This window comes from Sarcophilus harrisii, chromosome 3, assembly GCF_902635505.1.
Source record: "Sarcophilus harrisii chromosome 3, mSarHar1.11, whole genome shotgun sequence".
In the NCBI taxonomy this organism is placed as follows: domain Eukaryota; kingdom Metazoa; phylum Chordata; class Mammalia; order Dasyuromorphia; family Dasyuridae; genus Sarcophilus; species Sarcophilus harrisii.
In genome coordinates this window covers 488,146,049-488,171,996 of record NC_045428.1, presented here as the reverse complement: position 1 = coordinate 488,171,996, position 25,948 = coordinate 488,146,049, and the positions used below count along the sequence as shown (strand labels likewise).

The 25,948-nt window shown below is 36.6% G+C and overlaps 2 protein-coding genes across 3 annotated transcripts in view; one reads left to right on the top strand and one right to left on the bottom strand.

The window, feature by feature from the left end:
• TEX12 (testis expressed 12) overlaps nucleotides 1-11,831 on the bottom strand; it is a 22,827-nt gene extending 10,996 nt beyond the window's left edge. The window contains exons 1-3 of one of the 2 annotated variants that reach the window (XM_031961184.1): nucleotides 11,485-11,831; nucleotides 7,104-7,230; nucleotides 4,501-4,548 (exon numbers count right to left, since the gene is read on the bottom strand). The gene's annotated coding sequence lies outside the window, so the exon portion shown is untranslated. The remainder of the gene's footprint in view (nucleotides 1-4,500; nucleotides 4,549-7,103; nucleotides 7,231-11,484) is intronic. The other variant, XM_031961185.1, reaches the window with a different exon arrangement.
• Nucleotides 11,384-25,948, top strand: IL18 (interleukin 18). Its single transcript, XM_012545022.3, has 6 exons — nucleotides 11,384-11,498; nucleotides 18,730-18,828; nucleotides 19,860-19,871; nucleotides 21,280-21,420; nucleotides 22,299-22,435; nucleotides 25,347-25,948. The coding sequence occupies exons 2-6, from the start codon at nucleotides 18,741-18,743 to the stop codon at nucleotides 25,572-25,574; spliced, it is 606 nt and encodes a 201-aa protein (XP_012400476.1). The 5' UTR covers nucleotides 11,384-11,498; nucleotides 18,730-18,740; the 3' UTR covers nucleotides 25,575-25,948.

The following is a 25,948-nucleotide window of genomic DNA, read 5'->3' as shown; positions in this document are numbered from 1 at the left end:
TACTTTAATATATTTAGCATGGATTGGTCATCCTGCCATCTAGGGGAGGGGGGGAAGGAAGGGAAAAATTGGAACAAAAAGTTTGGCAGTTGTCAATGCTGTAAAATTACCCATACATATAACTTGTAAATAAAAAGCTATTAAAATTTTAAAAAAAAAGAAAAAAGAAGGGAAAGGAACCCACATGTGCAAAAATGTTTGTGGCAGCCCTTTGTGTAGTGGCTAGAAACTGGAAACTGAGTGGATGCCCATCAATTGGAGAATGGCTGAATAAATTGTGGTATATGAATGTTATGGAATATTGTTCTGTAAGAAATGACCAGCAGGATGAATACAGAGAGGCTTGGAGAGACTTACATGAACTGATGCTAGGTGAAATGAACAGAACCAGGAGATCATTATACACTACAACAACAATACTATATAAAGATCAATTCTGATGGAAGTGGCCATCTCCAGCAATGAGAGGATCCAATTCAGTTCCAATTGATCAGTGATAAACAAAACTAGCTACACCCAGAGAAAGAACACTAAGAAATGAGTGTGGACTGTTTGCATTTTTGTTTTTCTTCCCAGGTTATTTTTAACTTTCTATTTTTCTTGTACAACAAGAGAATTGTATAAATATGTACACATATATTGTATTTAGGATATTTTTTAACATCCTTAATATGTATAAGATTGCCTGCCATCTAGGGGAAAGGGTGGAGGGATGGAAGGGAAAAGTTGTAACAGAAGTGATTGTAAGGGCAATGTTGAAAAATTACCCATGCATATGTTCTGTCAATAAAAAGCTATAATAATAATAAAAAAAGAAAAGTATTGATTACCTTCAACCCAATCTAGCCCATCTGCAGGAACAGTTTTACCAGTTGTGGCTGCTTCCTGTGCTACAGGAGCCACAGGTGAGAGCAGAATGAAAGGCAGACACCAAAAGTGGACTAGTAGTCCTGAAAAAGTCAACCCTCACACCAGAAGGGCCGGTCTTCCCTGCACACCCCATATAGCTAGTGGAAATTTACAATGACATAATCATTCATTGATATTGTCCTATCTGTGATTTCATTGGTGAATGTATTTCTGTGTAAAGCTGCTTCTCCTAAGGAATCTCTGCAATTTGTTCTGCTCCTTAGGATCATAAAGCTTGAAAAAGAAGGGATCTCAGATGACCACTTTGTCCAACCTTCTTCTTTTAGAGAAAATCTTAGTGAGTAGTCTGAGGCACTGAGACATTAAATAATTTGTCAGAGTCCCACAGCAGATATGACACAAGACTTGAATCTGAGACCTTTTTGACTCCCAAGATGCTTCTATCTACTACCCCACTTTGCCTCTTGTAATCATTTAGATACATATAAATGATTGCTAAAGGAATAATCAAATGAATGAATAATTCAAAAATCTGTAAAGATCATTCTCATCTTTACTTTTTATTATATTTTGAAAGTAACTACATATTTTAAGGATTAACATATTCTTTAAGTATTCTTAAACATGCCTCTAACTCTCAAGTACTTTATTTTAGAATTGCATCTCCTCATTTAATAGATAAGAAATCTGAGGGTAAATGGTTTATCCAGAATTGATTCTGCCTCCATTCTCTCTCTCCAATCTACCCTCTTTCCTCCAATCTCATAGTTCTTATTTTTCTCTGGAAACAAGAAGACTCTTTACCAATTTCACATGTTGCAAGTAAATATACAAGGAAAGATGGATGAAGATAACATATTATTTCAATAATTTAAAAAACTGATGAATTACATGGTTACATCATAATAATCTTAATGGGTTACTTGGATATATATATACCAACCCTTGGAAGTTAAGCCTCTAAGAACTTAGCTAGGATTGCTCCTTAAATGACAGAGCCAATCTGTCAGTGTCCCATATTCAAAATCTTTCCATCTTAATAGGAACTCCTAGAATTTGCACTCCATTGACATAAAATTTAAGGACTTGGTGTCACTGGCTGCCACATTAAGGCATCTAAATAATTAAAGAATGGGATACATGTTCAAGAAAAATTATGCAAAAGATATTCCAGTAAAGTTTAAGAAATCAAGAGCAATTCTTTTTTTAAAAAAAATTCACATATTTTTTATTTAATAGTAATTATTTTTTTCAATCACATGTAAAAATTGTTTTCAATATGCAACTTTGTAAGATTTTTGAGCTCCAAATTTTCTCCCTCCCTCCATTCTCCTCCCTTCCCAAGACAGCAAGCAATCTGATACAAGTAATACATATACGAATTAGTCATGTTGAACAAAAAGGAAAAACCTTAAGAAAGAAAAAAAAAGTAAAAATAGTATGTTTCAATCTGCATCCGGACTCCATGGTTCTTTCTCTGGATGTGATCAACATTTTCCATCACGAGTCCTTTAGAATTATTTTGCATCATTTTATTGCTGAGAAGAGCTAAGTCTATCAAAGTTGATCATCACATAATGTTGCTGTTACTGTGTACAGTATTCTCCTAGTTCTGCCCATTTCTCTCAGCATCAGTATGAATAAGTCTTTCCAGATTTTTCTGAAATTTGCCCAAGAGCAGTTCTTAACCTTTTATGTGTATAGACTTCTTTAAGCAGTCTGGTGAAGCCTATGCACTGCTCAGAATTATGCTTTTAAATAAGTAAAAAATTATTTAAAACTTATAAAAAAAAAAAAACATGTATTAAAAAAGAAATCAATTACATTGAATTTCAAATTTTTAAAAAAAGTTCATAGACCCTACTGGCTGCTTCCTTTATTGCCTGAAAGTATGCTCAAATGTCCCTTAGCCTTGAAAAATCTTCACTTGATCTATCCCCATGATTTTCCTGAGTCTGTCCTCCTTTTTTAGATGCTAACTTGAGAAGGCCATCCAAATACTCTTCTTTTCCTCTCTCTTCTTAATTCTTTGCAATCTGGCTTCCAACCTCATCATTCAACTGAAACTGCATCTAATAATAATATTTTACAAATTTTAAGACCTTTTTTCAATCCTCATGCTTCTTGACTTCTCAGCAGCCTTTGACATGGTATATTACCCTTTTTTCCTTGATATCATGTTTCAAGACATTAGTCTCTCCTGGAGTTCTCCTCCTACCTATTTCCTTCTCTGAGTCTTTTGCTGGATCTTCATCCATATCACACAAAGTGGAGGCCTCCAGGGCTCCTATTTCACTTTGTTTTCTCATCAGCGGGATTCAATTATTACTTCTTTTGCATCTGACTCAGATCTCCAGCTATTATTGGGTATTTGGAGCTAAACATCCCATAAACATCTTAAATTCAACTTGTCCAGACTTGAACTCATTATCTTTCTCCCTCGAACTTTCCTATCTGTTATGGTCAAGGTGAGAGCATCCTACAGTCACTCGATCTGACTGTCTAGAACTTGTCTCTGACCCTTCCCTCTCTGCCATTCCCTGGCTAATCTGTTTTCACCTTCACAACATCTTTCATTGGCACCTTCTCTCCTCTGACACATGGACACCCCTGGTACAGGGTCTTAGCCCTCAGGCTGACTATTACAATGGCCTGTGGTGATCTATCTGTTACAAGTCTCTCAGGCACTCCAGTTTATCGGCCATTCATCTGTGGGGGACAGGGTGTGCTCGAGGAAGACTAGTAGCTCTGGCATGAAGGCTGCAGAGACATTTTGTAGTCACGGAAGGAAAGCTTGGGAGAAAAGACTGACTGCCCACCTGAAGGTCCACAGTAGTGATGTGCTGACCTGGGAAATCTGGACGTGTATCAGCACCATTCCAGGAAGCTGAACTGCTACCATTTGAATGATTTTAGGAAGATTCTGAGGATCCCTGGCAGGATCAAGTACCAGACCCTGAAGTCCTATCTTGAACTAAACTGTTAAGCATTCCAACTCTGCTGCAGAGAGCACAGCTCCAGAGGATTGGCCACACGCTGTCCAAATGCCAAATGGATGCTTGTCTAAAAGATTTTTTACCGAGAACTCACACTAGGAGAGAGCTCATATCTCAAGGGGGCCAAAAGAAGGGACACAAGGACACTTTCACGGTCTCTGAAGAACTTGAAAACTGATTGCATGACCTGGAGACACTGGCACAGGACCACCCACTATGTCATTATCAGAGAAGGCGCTGTGCTCTTTGATCGAGCAGAATTGAAGCAGCTCAAAAGCAGTACAAGATGTGCAGTTAGAGAACCCACTCCAAATGTTCTCACAAACTAGTTGTGCCCAATGTGTGGTAGAGCATCCCAAGCTCATATCGGCCTGGCCAACCACAGTTGGACACACTGTGACTTAACTCTAATAAGTGATGTCACTTTGGTCCTCTTTGAGAACCTAGAATAACAGCCATTATTCAGCTGTCAAAGCAATCTTCTAAAACAAAAGTCTGAGGTCTGTCAAGTCACCCTCACTCCACAAACTCCCCTAGCTCCCTATCACCAGGCTCAGAAAATAAATCCTTTTTTTATACGCAAAAGCTTTTATAACCAAGTCCTGTCCCACCTTTCCATAATTCTTATACTTACTGCTCTTCCACATTCTTTGGGATCTGGTGACTGGTCTCCTTGCAGGTCCTAAAACAAGGGATACTCTGTTACTCACCTAGGAATGTTTTTCTCCAGCCTCCCCCAGCCTCCAGCCTCCCCATGCCAGTAGTGTGGGGGTGTGGTGCACTGCTGGAGACTGAAGACCTGAATTCAAATTGTGCCTCAGATACTTCCTCATAGTGTTACCTTGGGCAAGTAATTTAATCTCTATTTGACTCAGTTTTCTAATCTAAAAAATGAAGATAATAATAGCACTTACCTCCCAGGATTGTCAGGATCATTTTGGAGGGGTTTTTTTTTGGCAAAGATGCTGGAGTGATTTGCCATTTCCTTCTCCAGCTCATTTTACAGATGAGGAAACTGAGGCAAACATTTAAGTGACTTGACCAGAGTCACACAGCTAGTAAGTGTCCGAGACTGGATTTGAACTCAAGAAAACGAGTCCTCCTGACTCCAGGGCCAGCATTCTATCTGCTGAGCCACTTAGCTGCTCTCAAATGGGATGATAAGTGTAAAAATTCTTACCATACCACCTGGTACTTACTAAATAGTAATTGACTGACAGATCCAAGGTTCAAAATCCCTGACTTAAATAGTCGATAGCATATAATAGATGCTTAAAAAATATATTTGTTGAATTGAATTATAATCTCACCTGTTGCTTAAGAACTAATTGGCTTTTCCACTTCTGAAAAAGATACAACTTGACAAGCCAAATAGAACAAAGAAAAATTTTCCTTTAAGCAATGTTTAAGAAACAAAAAATACATTCACAGAACCAGGGTAAATCCAAGTTTCTGATCATTTCTTTGTATCCTCTCCACCTTTATAGTTGTATTTTCTGCTACGTTATTTAACACTCCTGAATACCTTGTTGTCTACTATTTCCAAATCATTCCATGTGGGTAGGTCGCCTCTAACTAAATAACAAGTTTCTCCAGAAAAAGAATTCATTCTCATTTATTTTCCTCTTCTTTCCCATGAGAGTCAGTGTGATATAATGGGTAGTTTGGTCTCAAATGCAGGAAAACTTAGATTCATGCCCTCTTCTGACACCTGTTGGGTATATGACTACAGGAAAGTCATTGAACTTCTCAGTTCAGCAGGCAGTTCTCATGGACATTAAATGCTAACCTGAACTGACAGTGCTAATGTTTTTACTTGGTGGTCCATGTATCAATGAAATCATAGATCCAGTCTCTGTTCTACATCCCTGTTTCCCCTTGGTTATTCAAACCACCTAGATTTTATTTAGAGATTGTAGTTACTTTTGTCAAAGTCTGTCACATCACAGTTTATTTTGAAATAAGCTATTTTTCACTGTGAGAGTTCTAGCACAGTCTTTCCATTGCTTTTTGTTCAGGATGGCACAGATGCCTCATTGTAGAAAGAGTAATTTGTAGACTAGATAAACTTCTTTATCATCTACAATTATCATTCTTCTATTAATTTTTCAAGTTGCAATTTAGTATGAACTTGAACTGGTTCTTCAAGATGCCTTTCCCCACCCCACCCCCCAACTTGCCTTCCTTAAGCTCAGTGAGCATATTCTGATTTCCTGTTAGTATAATCATTCTATCTACCAGTGAGCATATTCTCATTTCCTGTTAGTATAATCATTCTATCTACTAGGCAGCTGTCCACAAAAGTGTTTTATAGTGAGCATATCTTTAATTTTTATCATTGGCCCCAAATCAGGTTTTTATTTTTTAAAGATTCTGTCCTACTATTAGCATGATAAGATGTCTCAAGCTTATGTCTTAATTCAAGTAAAATTTTTTAAAACCACAAAAAAAAAAATAGCAATATTATCTTATTACTTTTGTGATCTCAAGTAAGTAGTCATTTTTCCTCCGTTTTCTCATCAGTTAAATGAAGGCATTAGATCAAAATCATCTCTAGATGCTATGATCTCCTAATACTAATGTCATTAACACACCTCAAAGGTGCTCCTTGGCCCATTTAACTAGCACGATTCTTTCCATTTTAAGAGCATAAAATATTACAAATACCTCCAACTTTATTTGATTTGAATGAAGCCTCATAAAGCTATATATATATATTCATCTTTGTATATAATTGACAGCTATAATATGCAGTAATAGTCTTAAGTTGACTAGCACTGGAAACATGGACACAAATCATAAGATCATAGATTCAGAGTTGGAAGCGAACTCAAAGGAAAGAAATTTCATCCAACCCTTATTTAATAGACGAAGAAACTGAGTCCCAAAGGCTAAATATGATCCTCTAAGATTGATTCTCGCTCCACCACCTCTCACATTCATCAGACTGTCACACTCACCTCTCACACAGACACCTCTCATCTAACATGTTTCAATAGCCTTCTACTCTCTCTCCTATCCTTTCTCCATCCATCCTTTCTACAATCATCAAACTGACAATCCTCAACTATAGATCTGCTTTTATCACAACCCTTCCCTCTTTCCTCTGTTCCCTAGGATAAAATTTGCAATTTTCAGTCTGGTATTGAAAGCCTTCTGCACCATGGTGCCCACTTATCAATCACAGTTCATATGGTTTCCCTTCAGAAAGTCTCCATTCTCAGCAAAGTGACCTACCTGTTTGCTGTTTCTCTTGTATCTGATCCCCACCCCTTTGGGGGCTCCCTTGTCTGGAATGTATTACCTCCTCATCCTCCTAAGTAGTAGCATGGATCCAATCCAGCCTCAGATAGGAAGAGTCAATCTGGAAGGGAATTGAGAGGTTGAGTCCAGCTCTATTTAGGTGATACTGTGGATAGCATACTGGGCCTGGAATCAGGAAGATTGAGTTCAAATCAGCAGTTAAGTGCTGCTGAGTAATGCTGGGCAAGTCACTTAAGCCCTATGTGCCTTAGTTTCTTCAATTGTAAAATGGGGATAATAATAGCCTCCTCCTAGAGTTATTGTGAGGATTATGCTTATTTGTTATCATTCAACCATGTTTGCTTCTTTGTGACCCTATTTGGGATTTTCTTGGCAGAAATAATAGAATGGTTTGCCATAGCCTTCTCATTGAGGAAACCGAGTTAAGTGACTTGCCCAGGGTCACACACAAGCAAGTATCTGAGGTCAAATTTGAACTCAGGAAGATGAGTCTTCCTAATTCCAGACCCAGCATTCTAACCACTGTGTTACCTAGTTGCCTTAAATGCTTGTTCTTATCCTTCACTATTTAGAGGCAAGAAGGGTTTAAGGGGAAAAATAAGTTCCATAATAGACATGTTGAGTTTAAGATGTCTAGTGGACATCCAGTTTTAGATATCTAAAAGACAGTTAGTGAAATGACATTGGAGAGCAACAGAAAAGTTTTTTAAAAAGGAAAATTAGTACTTCCAAAGAAAAAGGAAATCTTGAGTATTTATGTTCTTTTTGGCAAGGCAATTGAGATTAAGTGACTTGTTAAGTCACACAGCTAGGAAGTATTAAGTGTCTGAGGCTGGATTTGAACTCGGGTCCTCCTGACTCCAGGGTTGATGCTCTATACACTAGCTGCCTCATTATATAATTTTTTTGTTGTTGTTTATATATGTACATTTGTTTTTTACATATTTCTATATGAGTCATCTTAAGAAGTACTTATATTCTTTTTTAAATTTTTTTAAAGTTTTTTTTATTTATTTTTAATAGAAAATTGTAGAGGGTCGAAAACTCTGAAAAGGTATACTTGAATCAAACAATCAAGCACTTAAGGCTAATTGCCTATTTGATATGAGCCAATGACTCTATTAGCATATGTTTGGATAAATGTCTCTTCTCACTGTTGATGCTTGCTCAATGTTTGGTGTTAAGATAATCAGAGGCAAGAATTGGAAGGCAGAGAGGGGAGGAGTCACTTGGCAGCAGGATGAGGAGGTGAGAAGTTGATGACTTTGGACTCAAGAATCCAGGATACATCATTGGCAAACCTCATGGCAGTTTGTCTGTTTTCTTCACTTCTCCCCCTAAAGACTAAGGACTTTAATTTATCCTGACTCTGGCTGACCCCAAGGCCTTCCAAGGAACTAGCCTGTACTCCACAGAAACTAAAGAGTAAATTTACGAAAAACGAAACAAAACAAAATAAAGCAAAACAGCTCCAGCAGAAAGTCAGTGAGGATTCAAAATATAACAATGAATTTCCAGTTCAAGAAAGAATATATTTTAGTAAAAGAAATTATATTCATGATTGTCCATCTTTTTTTACTTCCTTGTAGATTGTTCTTTTGTAACTCAAGAATTTCAAGGGAATTAATGAAAAAAATGCTAATGAAGGTGGCTTAAATGTGCCAGATCTAAAACTATATTATAAAGTATCAGTCATCAAAATCATTTGGAACTGGCTAAGAAACAGAGTAGTCAATCAATGGAATAGGTTAGGATCACAGGACAAAATTGGCAATAATAGCAATCCAGTGTTTAACAAACCCAAAGATCCCAGCTTTGGGGATAAGAACTCACTATTTGACAAAAACTGCTGGGAAAATTGGAAATACCACATACCAAGATAAGATCTAAATGGGTTTATGATTTTGCCATAAAGAGTGATATAAGCAAATTAGAGGAACATAAAATAGTTTACTTCTCAGATCTGTGAAGAAGAAAGGAATTTGTGCCCAAAGACAAACTGGAACTCATAATTGAACACTAAATAGACAATTGTGATTATATTAAGTTAAAAAGTTTTTATACAGAGAAAACTAATACAGACAAGATCAGAAGGGAAGTAAAAAACTGGGAAAACATTTTTACATTCAAAGGTTCTGATAAAGGCCTCATTTCTAAAATATATAGAGAACTGACACTAATTTATAAGAATCCAAACCACTCTCCAATTGATAGTCAAAGGATATGAACAGTTTTCAGATGAAATTAAAACCACTTCTAGGCATATGAAAAGGTGCTTTAAATCACTATTGATCAGAGAAATGCAAATTAAGACAACCTGAGATATCACTACACATCTCTCAGATTGGCTAAGATTACAGGAAAAGATGATGATGAATGTTGGAAGGGATGTGGGAAAACTGGGACACTGATACATTGTTGGTGGAACTGTGAATGAATCCAACCATTCTGGAGACCAATCTGGAACTATGCTCAAAAAGTTATCAAACTGTGCATACCCTTTGATCCAGCAGTGTTGCTACTGGGCTTATATCCCAAAGAGAGTTTAAAGGAGGGAAAGGGGCCTGTATGTGCATGAATGTTTGTGGCAGCCCTTTGTGTAGTGGTCAGAAACTGGAATCAGAGTAGATGTCCATCAACTGAAGAATAGCTGAATAAGTTATGGTAAATGAATATTATGGAATATTATTGTTCTGTAAGAAATGACCCACAGGATGATTTCAGAAAGGCCCGGAGAGACCTACATGAATTGATGCTGAAGGAAATGAGCAGAACCAGGAGATCATTGTACAAGGCAACAAGAATACTATGAGAGGATCAATTCTGATGAACATGACTCTTTCTAATAATAAGATGATTAATACCAGTTCCAATGATCTTGTGATGAAGAGAGCCATCTATACCCAGAGAGAGGACTATGGGAACTGAATGCAGATCACAACATAATGTTCTCACTCTTTTTGTTGTTATTCTCTTGCATTTTGTTTTCTTTCTCATTTACTTTCCTTTTTGATTTGATTCCCCTTGTGCAGCAAGAGAATTGTATAAATATGTTTATATATATTGGATTTAACATATTTTAACATGATTAACATATATTGAATTGCTTGCCAACTAGGGGAAGGAGTGGGGGAAAGAAGAGAAAATCTGAAACACAACGCTATGCCAGGGTTAGTGTTGTCAAATTATTGCTGCATATATTTTGAAAATAAAAAGCTTTAAAAAAAACTTTAAAAAAAAGATTGTTCTTTTGTTGTCTACTGTACACTTTCTTAATTTAATTTTTTCCCTTTCATCTCCTTCACCTTCCCCAAGCAGACTACAGTTAAACACAGGTATATTTAATAGAAATACATACACACACATTCAGATACACACACACACATATATATACATATACATTCATACCCATGCACAGACTCACATTCATATACATATATCTGTATAAACACATAAAGAACACGCATACATATCTACATACACTCAAACACACCCCTATGTAAACGTGCAACTAAAAACAGTATTAGTATGGCTGATATATAATGTAAATTTCTCTTAATTGAATCTTCAAGCTTGACTGTGTCTAAAATCAATGACTACTAGTACTTTTTTTTCTAACAAATTTGACTCCTGATCTATGTCGAAGTATATATGCACATCTCTTTCCTATTTCTGCTCCTTAACTTGCCTTGCTATTTAACTTCCCACCACTCATGGATCGCTCCCTTATCTTCTTCCTCACTCCTTTGCATCCTCCTCTTCCTTTCCCTCCTCCCTCATGTCATTATAGATCTGGGGGAGTGCTATCTATCCTTCATGGTATATATGCACTTATGTTACTGACTGCAAAGCAGACAGCCGCACTTTTTCTCCTCTGGCGTTCCTAAGGAGCGTTAACGTTTATTTTAGTCCCACTCACTATATGGCTGACAGTAGAATATCCTCCCTTCCCTCCCCCCCAAATAGTGGAAAATCCACTAAACAAAAGAGAGCTTTGTATCTATTTATTTTTAAATCCTTGTGAATGAATGAACAAATTTGCTAGTTAATTACGAACTGAGTACAGATGAATTTCTAAAACTGTGAGACTTAAAGGAGAGAAATTTCTTGCCCAAGATGCCTTTAAAATCACGGTTCTGCGTAAGGAGAAATTCCCCAGACTCTTAGAAGGATAATAACCGTCTCGGAGTTTACTCCTAATCAACTGTCTCGAGAAAGGACCGGACGGATGGAGGAGGTTAGGAAAGGTTCAAGTCATTTCCTTAACACTGTTTTCTCCTCCCCCTTCTTTTTCCTCCCCGCCCTCCAATTCCGAAATGCTGGGGAAAGTCTCGCTAGTTGCTTGAGTGCCGACCTGTCTGGCGGAAGGTAGGAACGGCTCCTCTCGCCAGGGTTTGCGGGGGGGCGGATGGAGACTGGAAAGCTGGGAGGGAGCTGGGGGAGCTCACCTGTGGGCGCTCACCTGTGGGCGACCGCACCTGTCGGCGCCCGGAACAATCTTCTGGGCTGGAGCCCCTGGGCGCGAACCTGGCACGGGTTGCGGGCCCCTGCTTCCTCGCTGGGTTCCCCTCTCACCCTTGCTGACCTGCCCCCACCTTGGACCTCCCTAGAAATGCTGATTCTGTGACTGCAGAAAGCAAAGTGTATCTGTATATGTGTATGTAGTGTGTGTGTGTACAGGTAAGGGGGCTTGTGTGAAAGAGGGCGGACGCTGGATCTATTTCACCGGTGGCCCTAATAAAGAAGTGCATTTATTATAGTAACCTATAGTAGGTAGTAGGAACTATAAGGTTTTACTGAGAAAAAGAAAAGTTCAAGCTTCCGATGCACAGAGTTATTATAAAGCAGATTCTTGGGCTGGGTCTGTCTTTCATTATTTTACAAGGAAACCCCCGTTGAAATCCTTAGAGGTTTCCTGACAGCCAACAACCGAATTTTCAGCCTTTAAGAAGCAGGATGCCATTTCTGTAATCATTAGAGTCATTAGAAGAATAAGCACAAAAAATCAGTTTTATACCAAAACTGGCTAAAGCCTTGTATTCCCAACAGAGGTGTTTATCCCTCAGCCCGCGCGTCTCTCATCCCCCTCCCTGATGTCTCTGACAATGAACTCCAACTCTTGCTGCAGGGGTGGGAGCCTAGAATCGGGGCCGGGTGCTGAGTTCTGTGCTGCTGCAGGCAGTGCCTCGGTGATCCAGCTGTCACCACACTCTCTCGCCCTTGGGAACAATGTAGCACTTGTTTCTCTCAGAGAATTGTTGTGGAAGCCTTGAGGAGACCAGAGGAGTTAGGGGGCTATTGCCGTTGTTCAGGTAACAAAGATGATGGTTAGATTTTTAAATAAGTTGAAGGCTTTCCCAAAAAAGCAACACTTGCTGAGCAGTTGCTAGAACTTAAAGTTCAGAAATGCGGTCAGAGGAATTTCACCCAACATCTGGTCTATGTTTTGCACATAATAAATAGTTGAGTAATAAGTTATCTTTGTTAAATGTGATCAAGTCAATTTGGGGCCAGGAAGATACTAGCAGACACGATTTTTCTGCCTAACTTTAGGTATTGAGTGGTGAATAAACTGACAAAAAGTTAAAAAACGTTAAGCAAAATTGTAACAGGTGAGATTTGCTCTGAGTAGTTCCAATCTTAATGCCCTTCTTTTTTTCAGTTTTCCATATGCCCTTTCTAAAAAATATCTGACAAATTAATTTTACTAAAGTATTGTTTTAATGTATTTGAGACAATGTGTAGGAGACAAACTTGTGGGAGACAGTTTATTTATTTGTTATCCCAAATAGTAGTAACCTTTATATTTAAAATGGACATAATAGGGCAATGGTTAATCCAGAAGAATAGAATTTCAATTATCGTTAAGAAAGATATTTTGGGATTGTGGAATAGTGTATATTAAGAAATAATTTTTTACTATACTCTCTAGAGATATGCTAAAATCAATTCCTAACCTAGGAGTCATCTTTGACTTAGCTCTTTCCTGGAATACAAACCTGTAAATTCTTTCACTTAAAAAGCCTTTCTTAACCATTTTCTTTGATGTAAGTCTCTTCCCACAAGGAGCACATACAGGTGTATACTTAATCAATGCAAGGTAATTTCAGGTGGTCCGGAAGACAGAAGCACACATGATTACAAAAGATTTCACAAAGCAGCTGGCATTTGATCTGTCATTTGAAGGAGTTTGAAATGCTGAAAGCCAAACAGAAGTAGGGAGTGGTTTTTAAACTTGGGGGTGAGGGAGCAGAGAAGAATAGCAAAGGCATTGAGACTGGAAATGAATTGGCCACGAACAGCAGAAAGTCGAGAGAAAGAAAGCAGGGAGTAATGCACATGTAGAATATGCCTGGAAAAGTAGTAAGGACTTTAAATATGAAGTTGACTTTGTATTTGATTCTATGTGTAAAAACTACTAGAATTTATTATTATTAGAATTATATCCAGACCTTTGGTTTTAGTAATATCATTTTGATGATTGTGCATAGGATGGGTGAGATGTTGGAGAGATGAATCAAGATCAATTAAGAGATTATTGCAATGGTCCAGACATGAGATGATGAGGACTTGAATTGGGATGGGTGACAATGTGAATAAAGAGAAAGAGCTATTGGAGGAATAGAATCAATACAGAAAGGAGAGCACATCCATGTGAAGAAGATAGGGTGGTTAACAGTGGCAAGTGCTGCAAAGAGGTTAAGAAAGATTTTGTGGGGAAAAAAAAGAAATCAATGTTCATTTGGGAGAGGACAATGTCAACTAAAGTGGGAGCTAGAATGCAAGGTTAGAAAGTATTTAAGAGAAGAAACAATGAGAAAAGACAATTTTATTCTACAAGTTTGGTAATACACAAGAAGAAGGTGATTGGGAGATAACTACAAGAGATGGCAAGATTGAGTTTTATAAGGACAGAAGTGGGAATGTTTGTAGGTAGCTGTGACTGAGGCAATAAAAAGGAAGCATTGAAGATCCCAAAGAAGGAGAGAGACAATGGTAGAGTAATCTGCCAAAGAAGATGAGAGGGAATGAGATCAAGGATACTACCTGAGGAATTAGAATTGGTGAATCAAAGGACCACCTCTTCCTCAGAAACTGGAACAAAGGATATATCCTTTATATCCTGTATAAAGGATAATATCAACTATTTTTGAGATTTAGGTTTAGCTAAATCTTGTTTCTTTCCCCACAATATCTCTTCTGTGCATTCCCTTCACAATATCTCTTATGTGCAAACCCTTCACTCCACCATATAGTTAAAAAAAAAAAAAAAAAAAGTATAAATGAAATACCCATGAGGAAGAGTGGTTCAAATTGTGAAGAACTCATGAGACCTTTATCACAGCCACAAAAGATGCCATTTATTACATGAAACAAATCACGGGCTGAATCAACTATGATTAAGCACACAGTGAGAAGAGCAGTGGGATGCTTTTCAGATATGCTAACAAGACAGTCTGAGGAATTTGGCCTACTTCTGTGTAAGACCTAGGGAACAGGATGAGATTAAAGTTCTGACAGCGGACTGATTCAAGGTTTGGTTCCATATTACCATCACCGTTCTAGGTCAGGCTGCCATTGCTTCTAACCTGGGCTATCCCAATAATCTCCTATTTGGGTCGTTAGGCCTTTCTCCACTCCAATCTATCCACTCAACTAACTAAATCTTTCCTATAGCACAAGTAACTATATGATCTCCCCAATGACCATCTCAAACTTGATGTCTCATAGATATGTTCAGTTATTTTTCAGTAACTTTTTGTTCCCACTTGGGGTGTTCTTGGCAAAAATACTGCAGTGGTCGGCCATTTCCTTTTCTAGCTCATTTTATAAATGAGGAAACTGAAGCAAATAGAGTGAAGTGACTTGCCCAGGGTCACACAGTATCTGAGGCCAAACTTGAATTCAGGATGATATAGCTATCTATCTGTCACCTAGAGGTCTCATAGGTCTCATATACAGGTCAAACTCTATGTCCCAAACCAAACTCATTCCTTTTCCACACAGCCTCTCCCCAACCCCTTCCAGGAAAGGTTTAAATAGTGCTAATAAAATCTAATTTGTAGCTTAAAAGGAAAGGATTAGATTCTGTCTCTATGGTTGTAAATGCAAGAGTAAATACCAGACTTGTAGTCAAGAAACTTGGGTTCAGATCCTGGCTCAAATATCTACTAGCTATGTGATGATTGGCAAGTCACATTTTTGATCTTCATTTTCTTTATCTGCAAATTGGATAATAATGTTTATATTACCTCAAAAAGTTGTTGTAGGGAAGATGCTTTGTAAATATTGATGGTCTATATAAATGTAAATTATGATAATAATTATGATTGATTTCCATATAAGGTAAAAAAAATTTAGTTTCAGCAAAAAATTCAATTAGCCTTTTGAGACATTCAGTAGTATTATGGGCATAAATCCAATAGTAAAGATAAACATTAATATACAAACAAAATAAAATTTTATATAAGTGCTGTGGGTTCTAAGTTTTTATTAGTGTTCTAATTTACCAAAAATCTTATTTCTTTAAAGTATGTCAACAACAACAATTACATTTGAATCTACAATGTGCTGATGGGCCTTATGCCACATATAAAAAGTAAAAAGTGAAAGAGTTCTTCTCTTGAGGGAGTTAATTCTGTTGTTTCCAAATTCCTTTAGATCTAATCCTTTAGGAATGTATAAATTTTCACAATACGAAATGAGTCATATCCTCAGCACAAATTGAATCCCTCTTCTGAGTTAGAAAATGAGACACTTGGGCTATATTGAACCATATGGTCAAATTACACTTGTGTCAGAGACTCACCCATGACCAGAAGGACCTGAGTGAAATTTGGGTGGTCTTTCTCACTTTCTAGGTCAGTATCTAAGAACTTTCTGTGTTGAAGCCAGTCTTACGGTTAGTGATTGTTAAACTTTCATTGTGAGCATTTAGACCTCAGAATCTACAAATTACAAACCAGGACTTGATGTATTGTTTTGTTGATTGTCTAAACATAAGAAAGTGATGGAGAAAATATTTATAATGTAAATTATAATTGTGTCAAGAATACATGTTTCCCTCCCAGAGCCTGTTAGACTTTCCCCAGCATACTGCTGCCTATTTTCCCACTCAAAAAAACATGGAAAAATATATCTATGTTTCTATATATGCACACACACACACCATATTAAGGCAATTTTCCAGTTATACAACATAGTTTACAAATTTAACACAGATAAATATAAAGTATTATACCTTGGTTTAAAAGTTAACTTAGATAATCATATATTTGGAGCTAGATGAAACCTTAGAGGTCAACAAGTTTAAGTCTCATCTAGCTGAGGAAACTGAGGCTAATTAATTTGTCCAGGGACAAGGATTTGAATCCCCATCCTTCCAATCTAAACTTGGTACTCTTTTTTCTGTCACACTAATTCTGTGAGGAAAATTCCAGAGGGGTGCTCTTCTCACTTTATCCTATTTTCTTAGCACAGGGACCACTCCTTGTGACGCACAGCTTGCTTTTCTGGCTCTACAGGAATTTCTATTGCTTCTGATGCACAAGACCTATCATGGAGGGTATCTGTGTTCATGTTGCATCTTTGTAATCTGCTAAATTTTCTAATTCGAGGAAATCAAAGTTAGATAGCAGCTAGTTATCCATATTTACTAAGTAGCATCCAATTTAGCATGTCAGTGTCCCTCTAGAGCAATGGACTTAACCTTTCAGTGACAATCTACTTTGAAGCACAATACAACAAATTCTTAATGGGATAAGAGTGACTCACTATTGGTGAGCCATCAGCTACAAATTAAATAGGCTTCTGGAAACCATCGCTTTTCTCTTACAAAATTCCAACTAGCCTATTTAGGCTAGAAACTAATCATGAAACAAAGAGATGGTTTGGTGTAGCAATTTAACACTATTAGATATATGGCAAATTAATTAGCTGTTTTATCACATTTCTCAATCCAGCTAACACCAAAGAGTGGCAAGAGATCAAGTCTGATACCACCCCTTCTTTGTTTAAAGAGCTATTTATTTATGTGTTTGTTTATTATTATTATTGTTTTTTTTTTTGCTGGTATATGTGTACATTAACTATTTAATACACATTTCTTTATGAATCATGTTGGGAGAGAAAAGTGAGAACAAAAAAGAAAAACCACAACAAGAGGAAAAAAAAACAGAAAAAAAACAAGAGAACATAGCAATGTGTTGATTTATAAATTCAATCTCCATACATCTCTTTCTGGATGCAGATGGGGTTTTCTACCCAAATTTTATTGGGATTGCCTTGGATCATTGAACCACTGAGAAGAACCAAGTCTTTCATAATTGATTATCACACAATCTTGCTGTTACAGTGTACGATGTATTATTGGTTCTGCTTATTTCGCTAAACATCAGTTCATGTAAATCTTTCTAAATTTTTATAGAGCAATAATATTCCATTATTTTTATACCATTACTTATTCAGCCATTCCTCAATTGGTGAGCTTCCATTCATTTTCCAATACTTTGCCACCACAGAAAAATTGATACAAACATTTTGGTGCATATGAATCCTTTTCCAATCTTTATGATTTCCTTGGAATACAGATCCAGCACTGCTGGGTCAAAGGGTGTGCCCAGTTTGATAGCCCTTTGGACATAGTTCCAAATTGCTCTCCAGAATGGCTGGATCACTTCACAATGCCACTAACAAAGGCATCAGTGTTTCAGTTTTCCCACTTCCCCTCCAACATTTATCATTATCTTTTCCTGTTATCTTAGCAAATCTAAGAGGTGTGAGGTGGTATTTCAGAGTTGTTTTAATTTACATTTCTATAATCAATAGTGATTTGGGGCATTTTTTCACATGATTATATAGATGGCTTTGATTTCATCATGTAAAAATAGTTTGTAAATATCCTTTGATTGAGAGTTATTTCTAACCCTTCCTTCTACTCTTCTGCCTGTGATTTCTTCCAGAAAGAACCACAGGCCAGATCTTTGAGCTTTGAGGTGTTAACAAGATTTTCCACCACTTTTTCATAATGGAGAAATTTATTAGCTTGAAAGCCAGAAAGACCTGGATTCAAGACCCATATCTGACACAAGGCCTGTGTTATTCTAAGCACATCCCTTAAGCCATCAGTGCTGACTCTCAAAGACTATAAGGTCTGATCGGAATGGGCTGTAGGATTCACATTATGAATTCCCTAGGCCTATGAAAATGTGATTCTGGACCATAAAAAAAAAATCACTGACAGAAGCTATTAGTTCTTTCTCCCTTCTCTGAGTTAAAATAAAAACAAAAAATCTTTATGACCTTTTTTCATGGGGACCCCATTGTTTTTAGGGTTTTTGCTTAGTTTTTTTTCTTTTCTCTCAATTTTCTCAGTTCTTCCTGATTTCTCTTAAAATGCTCTTCCCTCTCTCACAAACTGCTAACCAATAACAATGTTAGTTTAGTTTATTAACTAACAAAGGAAGTTAAGGAACTTGATCACCTGCTCATGGCCTCAGCTAGTATGCTCTTTAACATATTTTTTGTCTTCTGATAGGGAGGTCCTACAAAATGTACAGACACTGAAATTGTCTCTCAATAATCTGTTCTATATTTCCAGTAGGTAGAAAGATGGCTGGTGAAATGTACTGTGATATGGATGACAATGTTTTCAACCTTGTGGATATAGAGTTTCGAGATGGTTCACTTTACTTCAAAGGTAAATCTGCATTAGGTTCACCATGTGCTTATCCAAAAAAGTTACTGTGAGGTATCTCACTGAGTAAATCCCGTCTCCTCTTTAACTTCCACTCTAATATTTGAAAATGTTTACTTTGTTAAATAAAAAACAGCTGGATCTTTAGATTCCCTCTAAAATATACAGTATAAGTATATATGCTGTCAAGTTCCATTCAATAAACATTTACTAAGTACTATGTGAAATGCACTCTCCAGGTGCTAAGGGAGATACAAAGGTAAAAATACAATTACTTCCATTAAAGAGTTTATAACCCAAAAGAAGAGATAAGATAGGTGCACAAGTAATTAAAGTTAAATTTTTTCATCTGGACAGTAAGAAAGTTACAAAATACTAGTGGAGCTCAAGGTGAGAGAGATCATTTCCAGTAGGTTGGTGAAAGATGAAGGGAAATTTGGGAAAGGCTTTTTAGAGATGGGAACATCTAAGCTGGGTGAATTAATAGACTATAGAATGCCAAATTTAGTAAGTGTGCAGAGCATTGTTCCTTAAAGCAAAATTGTAGCATATAGCATGAATCCCTCAAGTTTTAAATTTTCAGTAATTTCAGCAAAGGAAGGACTACATGTGTAAGTGAATAGATGTTCTTATAAGTTGTAAAAAAAAACCCAACATTTTTATTGCAGACTCTATGGGAAGCTTTTAATTCCATGTACCTAGTAAAATATCTTTACCTTAAGAGTAAGCATAATTATTTTAAGGACATTTCCATTTGACTGTGAGAAATCTGAGGTTTTGAACTTACAAAATCTATTTCTAAATTTTTACATTTCCATTTTCTAAGATGCTAGTATAAAATACCTTATTTGGTATAATATTTTTGATTATCTACATTTCCCAGTGGCAACTGAGAATGAGGAAAGAAATAAAGGAGTAAACAGAATAAGTAAATTTGGAATGAACAGATTAAGTAAAGTAGGTGAAAGTAGAAAAATTTTTCCTTTGAAGCAAATGTAATGACATTTTTTTTTCTCTCTTTTTTTTTCCTTAAGCTGAAGATGATGGTAACGTATGATTGTTTCTCTGCTTTGGATCATATCTACAGGGAGTTCTTTGAGAATGCTTACCCACATTACCATCTTTATCAACATGCTCGGCATGGAAAGAGATGGACTTGACGTTGTTCAGATTTGGTTTGGAAAACCAATATTCTTTCTGAAATGGGTGTAGTCTGTATAAGTGCAGTATTTTTCCCATAAAGTGAAAAAGATAGAACTATCAGCATTTTATTTTCAAAATATATACAGATAGTTTTCAACATTCACCCTTGCAAAACCTTGTGTTCCAAATTTTTCTCTCTTCCTTCCCCCCATTCTCCTCCCCTAGACAAGTAATGCAGTATAGGTTAAACGTGCAATTCTTCTAAACATATTTCTACATTTATCATGCTGCACAAGAAAAATCAGATCAAAAAGAAAAAAAAGCATGCAACAACAAAAAAGGTGAAAATACTATGTTGTGATCCACATTCAGTCTCCATAGTCTTCTCTCTGCTTGTAGATGGCTCTCTCCATCACAAGACTATTGAAATTGCCATGAAATCACCTCAGTGTTGAAAAGAACCACGTCCATCACTGTTGATGATCACATAATCCTATTGTTACTGTGTACAATGTCCTCTAATTCCTACTCATTCCCCTTTGCATCAGTTCATGTAAATCTCTCCAGGCCTTTCTAAAATCATCCTGCTGAATGTTATAGAACAATAATATTCCATAAATTCATGTACCGTAACTTATTCAGCCATTCCCCAACTGATGGAGCAGACTCCTTTTTCTAAAAGTAATTTAAGAGTGTGAACAGAAAATTCCCCAACTTCTGGCACTAAGTTGCCCTTCCTGGCTCGAGGCAAGAGTTCTGACCTCTTTCTGTGAAAGGTGTGCTGTTCGCTTGCTCTAGAGTGAGTGATCACCAGTGATGCTGGCTGCAACAAAGACAACTGGCCACTGAATCAGACGAACCGTCCACTCTGTAGTGTATAACAAGGAAAAAAGCTCTTTTGTTTTCTTTTGGTTCCTCTTTCTTGAACTCCTCTCAGCAAGGAGACAGACCCTCATAGAAAGAAGCCAGGATACATGCCCAGTTCCACAAGCGGTGCCCCAACCAGCAGTTTGGAATACTCCTTATCACCTCCATTACAGAAGCAGTGGCCCTCTGTGCTTTAGACACACACACTCTCTACACCGGATGCCAAAGAGAATCACAGTCTATGGGAAAATGTTCTCCTCTCTTATATTTCTGTAGTTGCCTTTGGCATTTCTTAAAGACGGAACTTCTTTCTATATTTAGGTCTCTTGTTTAGAGCAATTAAAAGCAATAAGTGACATCATCACTGATGATTACTATAAGAGGATGTTAATTTTTCAATAAGAAACTCACATTTCTATGATGGGTATTCAATGCATGTTGTAGATTACTTGGAATCAGATGATTTCCATAAGTTGGAAGAACCAAAACATGCAATCTTAAGAAACGTGGACAATCGAGTTGTCATGAAAAAAAGTGGGATGGACATAGCGGTGTTGGAGTCCATGACTGATCATGAGATTCAAGGTACCTTTTTAAAAAATTATTATTACTAACATCAAAGCCTTGGTTCTTCCTGCTCTATTTCATTATTTAAGTTTTCTTAGACTGACACCTTCACCAAAAACAATGGAAAATAAGTTACATGTATTAGCGACAAACTTCTCCAGAAATTCAATTTTTGGTTGTTGTCCAGTTTTATTGAATTGAGCAAAGTATTGAATCTTCATGTCAAAATGTAGTATGCTCAGGTCATTCCTTATCTTACCTATTATAGAGTTTAGCTAGTAACAAAACTAGAATAGCTAGAACAAAAATTGCTCTTATTAGATTGTTTTTAGCATGCTGAACCTTTCTTTATAATGCTATTCATTGCAATGAGATTTTACCTGAATAGTAGAACTTATTCCTTTCCCATCATATTTTTTTACGTGGCTACAAAATAAAATCAAAGTCCAGCAACATTTCAGATAATTTTACTTTTAACTAGAACCTAATTTTCCTCATAAACTGAAGTAAGAATCCTAATTTTTCCATTCATCTGGGAATTTCAGAAAGAGCTGATGGATACAGTGACTGTTCCCAACCTATGCAACAGTTTGTCCCTCAGAGCTCCAGTACTAAGTAACACTGAGACTTGCAGAGTAACTCTGAGTTTGGAAATGAAACCATGGCCTACCTGAAGGCTACAGTCATATTCTTCAAGTTGGGGACAAATCTTTCTCAAAAATTATTGCAGGTGTATTGCAAAATACATTCTGTATCTCTGACTAACTACATACTGGTTGCTGAAACATAATATAAGATTGGAAAAGGGTCTCTGTAGAAATTTCCCTTAAGTATTTGATTAAAAACATTTTTTTCCTAAATAGGATTCTAATTTATATATAAATACTTGTCCTCAGCAAATGCATCCCAAACTACATTCATAATTCAAGCTTATAAAGAGACTGTACCCACCGCTTTGGCAGTAGCCATCTTGGTGAAGAATAAAAACCAGATTTATAGTCTATCCTGCCAAAATAAAGAAGTTCAATTTAAGGTAAGACTGGACCTCTTATGCTTGTTTTATTGATGGAAAATTATGAGAAATAATGAACAAAAATGTTCAAGAATCCTAACCTAATACCAAGTAAAGAATAACAGGAGGCAGAGAGAGTAATAGTAGAGAACAAGGGTGTCATGAGGCTTAAATGAGATTATTAATATTGTTGTTTCTATTATATTTAGTCTACAGTCATAAGGCCTTCAGTCTAGTGATGACTTCATTTTCTGGACCTTCTACTGCTCTTGCTGAGCTCAAGCAATATTTATAGAGCAATACAAAGGGGTAAATGTTTAACAAATGGGGAGTGGAAGGTAGAATGTATACACATGCATTTAAGTTTAATATGCATTATTAACATTTTCTCCATTACTTTTTAAAATCTAGACAATCCACAGAACAATAAATTAAGCCCTGCTTTGTACAGTTTGCTGATTTCTGAGTAAATACATTGAAAATTTCACAATTGGCAGTTGGTTAGAGCTGGCTCCAGCACACTTGGGTGATTTAATGTTGTATGGAGAAAAAAACTGAATTTTGAGTCAGTAAGCCTGAATTTGATTCCCAACCCTGCTACTTACTCCTTGTGGGATCTTGAGTTAATCATTTGATTTTAGGAGGGCCTCAGTTTCCTTTTCTGTAAAATGAGAAGCCAGACAAGATGAGCTTTAAGATCGCTTTCCAGATCTAAATCCCATGAACTCCTAAGCCTAACCAGTGCACTGTTTGTGGTTGCATCCAATAATACTGTATATTAGTGATGTCCAAGTCAGAAAAAAATGGGACCACCAACCCATACATAAAGATCTCTAGGGTTTGCATATTGACTTAGAAAATCATATATTAACATTATGTTTTATAATATATTTACATATTGTTTTAAATATTTCCCAATTACATTTTAATTTGATTCAGAAAGTACTCAGGAGTTTTGTGGACTTCAATGCAGCCTGGTATATGTTGATATCTCTATTGTACAAGATATAAAGTATACAGTACTACTGAATAATGTATAAAGCATACAGTGAGCTACCATGTTATGCTAAGGCTGGAATATGGCTCTTCCAGGAAGGAATCCTATTCTTTATACAGTCAATTCTTAATTATCTCCAGGTTTGCACTGGAGCTAGTTTAAACCAGTTCTTGAGAACTACTTGTTAAATTTTCAGTGCAAGTATTTAACATCTTAGAAATCAGCAAATGCTACAAGATGGGATTTGTTTATTGTTTTACTGATATCTAGACAATACAGTAATGGAGAAAATTTTACAATGCAGACTATTTTAAAATTTGTAGTATATGCGTTTTTCCTCTGGTTATTGAATATTTACCAGCACACTTCTGACTATTTTCCTACAGGAATAGTTTATTTTATGAATTATCTACAATACCACATAAGCCTCCAAACTATCTTATTACTCCCAACCTTACTTCTTATCAACCTTCCTAGATTTTAGTTGGCATGTATTTATTAATTTTAATATTAAGGAAAATCTGCCATAAACAGAAACATATAATGTTTCTAGGAATTCAGCCTAACCATATATTTTTAAAATACCCACCCTATTTCTCTTCTTCCCTAGCTAAGCAACAGTTACTTGTAGTTATAGACTTATCTTAAGAATATGCCTTCCCAAACTTCCCAGGACTTTTGTATAAAAGGACAGTTAATGAAACATGTTTCTTGTACTTTCTCTGCACTGGCAAATATATCTGCTTCTGGCTAAGATGCTGGATCATAAAGATGGCATATGGAGGGGGGAAAGGCAAGGAAAAGAGATACCTTCATGGTCACCTGAACTGCTGCTGAAAGGGATTGGCATTGTAGTCTGCAAGACACAGAGCTTAACCCAAGCCTCTGTCACGCTTGCTGGAATTCTCTCTCCTCCTGAACAGATATCTGGGTATCAGAGGAGATGCAAATTTAGCTAGGTTTGAGAATGTCCTAGGCATAAATCAAGGTAGACTTGGAGACTGAAAGGTATTCCCATTGTGAGGAAAGAAAGGATGTAGACTAGCAAATAAGGCTTGCAGTTAAGAAGAAGCAGTTATCGTCTAGGATCCCACTAAGTGCTACAGATACAAAGACAAACATAAACAAGTCCCACGCCTCAGAGTTTAAATTCTAATGAGGAAACAACACACATGTGTACAGGAAAAATGAAATGTTAACTAAATCCTGGATATAAATAACAAGATACAAAGTACAAGCAACTCATGAGGGTGTGGGAGAGTGAGATGAGCTTTGAAAGAAGTCAGAAATAGGGGCAGCTGGGCTGCAGTGGATATAGCACCAGCCCTGAAGTCAGGAGGACCCGAGTTCAAATTTGACCTCAGACATTTAACACTTCCTGGCTGTGTGACCCTGGGCAAGTCACTTAACCCCAATTGCCTCAGGAAAAAAAAAAATCAAAAATTCTATGGAGATTAGGAGGGAGTATTTCCCAAAAGAAAAAGAAAAATCATGTGCAACAGGATGGAGACATAAGATAAAATGTCACAAATAGGGAATTACAAATTGGCCAGTTTGGCTAGAGCAGAGAGTATATGAAAAAGATCAATGTGAAATAAGTCTAGAAAGAAAGACTGAACCTACGTTGTGACGGATCTTAAACACCAGAGAAGTTTGCATTTTATATTAGAGGAAAAGAAAGTCAATGGAATTTTTTGAGGAAGACAGTGACATGGTCAAACCTGTGCTCAAAGAATATCAATTTGGCAGCTCTATGAAGAATAAATTGGTGAGAGAGAGTATCTTAAAAAAAGTACTTTTTGTGAACAGAAATAGTTTTTCTCTATAGTAGATACCCTTTCTTAACTCTAAATCAGTATGGTGCTTATACATAAGTTGTACACACTCAAACTATCTGGAGCCTAGTTAAGGGATAACTTTTTTTTTTCTCCATAGGAAGGTGCTGTTCCAAATTATATTGCAGCTGCAAGAAGTGATTATATATTCTACCAAAAGAAGGTTATAGGGCACAATAAGATGCAATTTGAGTCTTCATTGTACCGAGGATACTTTCTGGCTTGTAAGAAGGAACGAGGCTATTTTAAACTTGTTTTAAAAGAAGGTTGTGAAGGAGTGGATGAGTTAAAGATGTTTAGTGTTCATTTTTGTTCAGTTTCAATCTAGAAAAAAAATAATAAATAAAACCACTTGGGAAAAATTTCTTGGAGAAAAAATGTATGTATGTAATGGCTTGAGAATTGAAAAAAAAATTCATCTACGTAATTAAATTGATAAAATCAGGAAATAAAAACCCAGTATAATGAAAACAATGATATAAACAAAATAAAGGCATATACACCTATTGCATCACTACTAGTCACATTCCCAGTGTGACTTTGGGCAAGGGCAATTCAATTAGCCTTTCTGGGTTCGGTTTCCTATTCTTACCTCCTCACAAACTATGTTTCAAGCAAACAGAATCATTGTTTCATGACATGCCATTTCTTATCTGTATGCATATGCATCATAAGTAAATAAAGCATCTGTCATGTCTAAAA

What these genes read in the sequence shown, in the direction of transcription:
- IL18 (XM_012545022.3), top strand. Translation starts at nt 18,741, where the DNA reads ATGGCTGGTGAAATGTACTGTGATATGGATGACAATGTTTTCAACCTT. An exon ending in GACTGATCATGAGATTCAAG is followed by an intron (nt 21,421 to 22,298) that starts GTACCTTTTTAA and finishes ACTTGTCCTCAG; the next exon opens with CAAATGCATCCCAAACTACA. An exon ending in ATAAAGAAGTTCAATTTAAG is followed by an intron (nt 22,436 to 25,346) that starts GTAAGACTGGAC and finishes TTTTCTCCATAG; the next exon opens with GAAGGTGCTGTTCCAAATTA.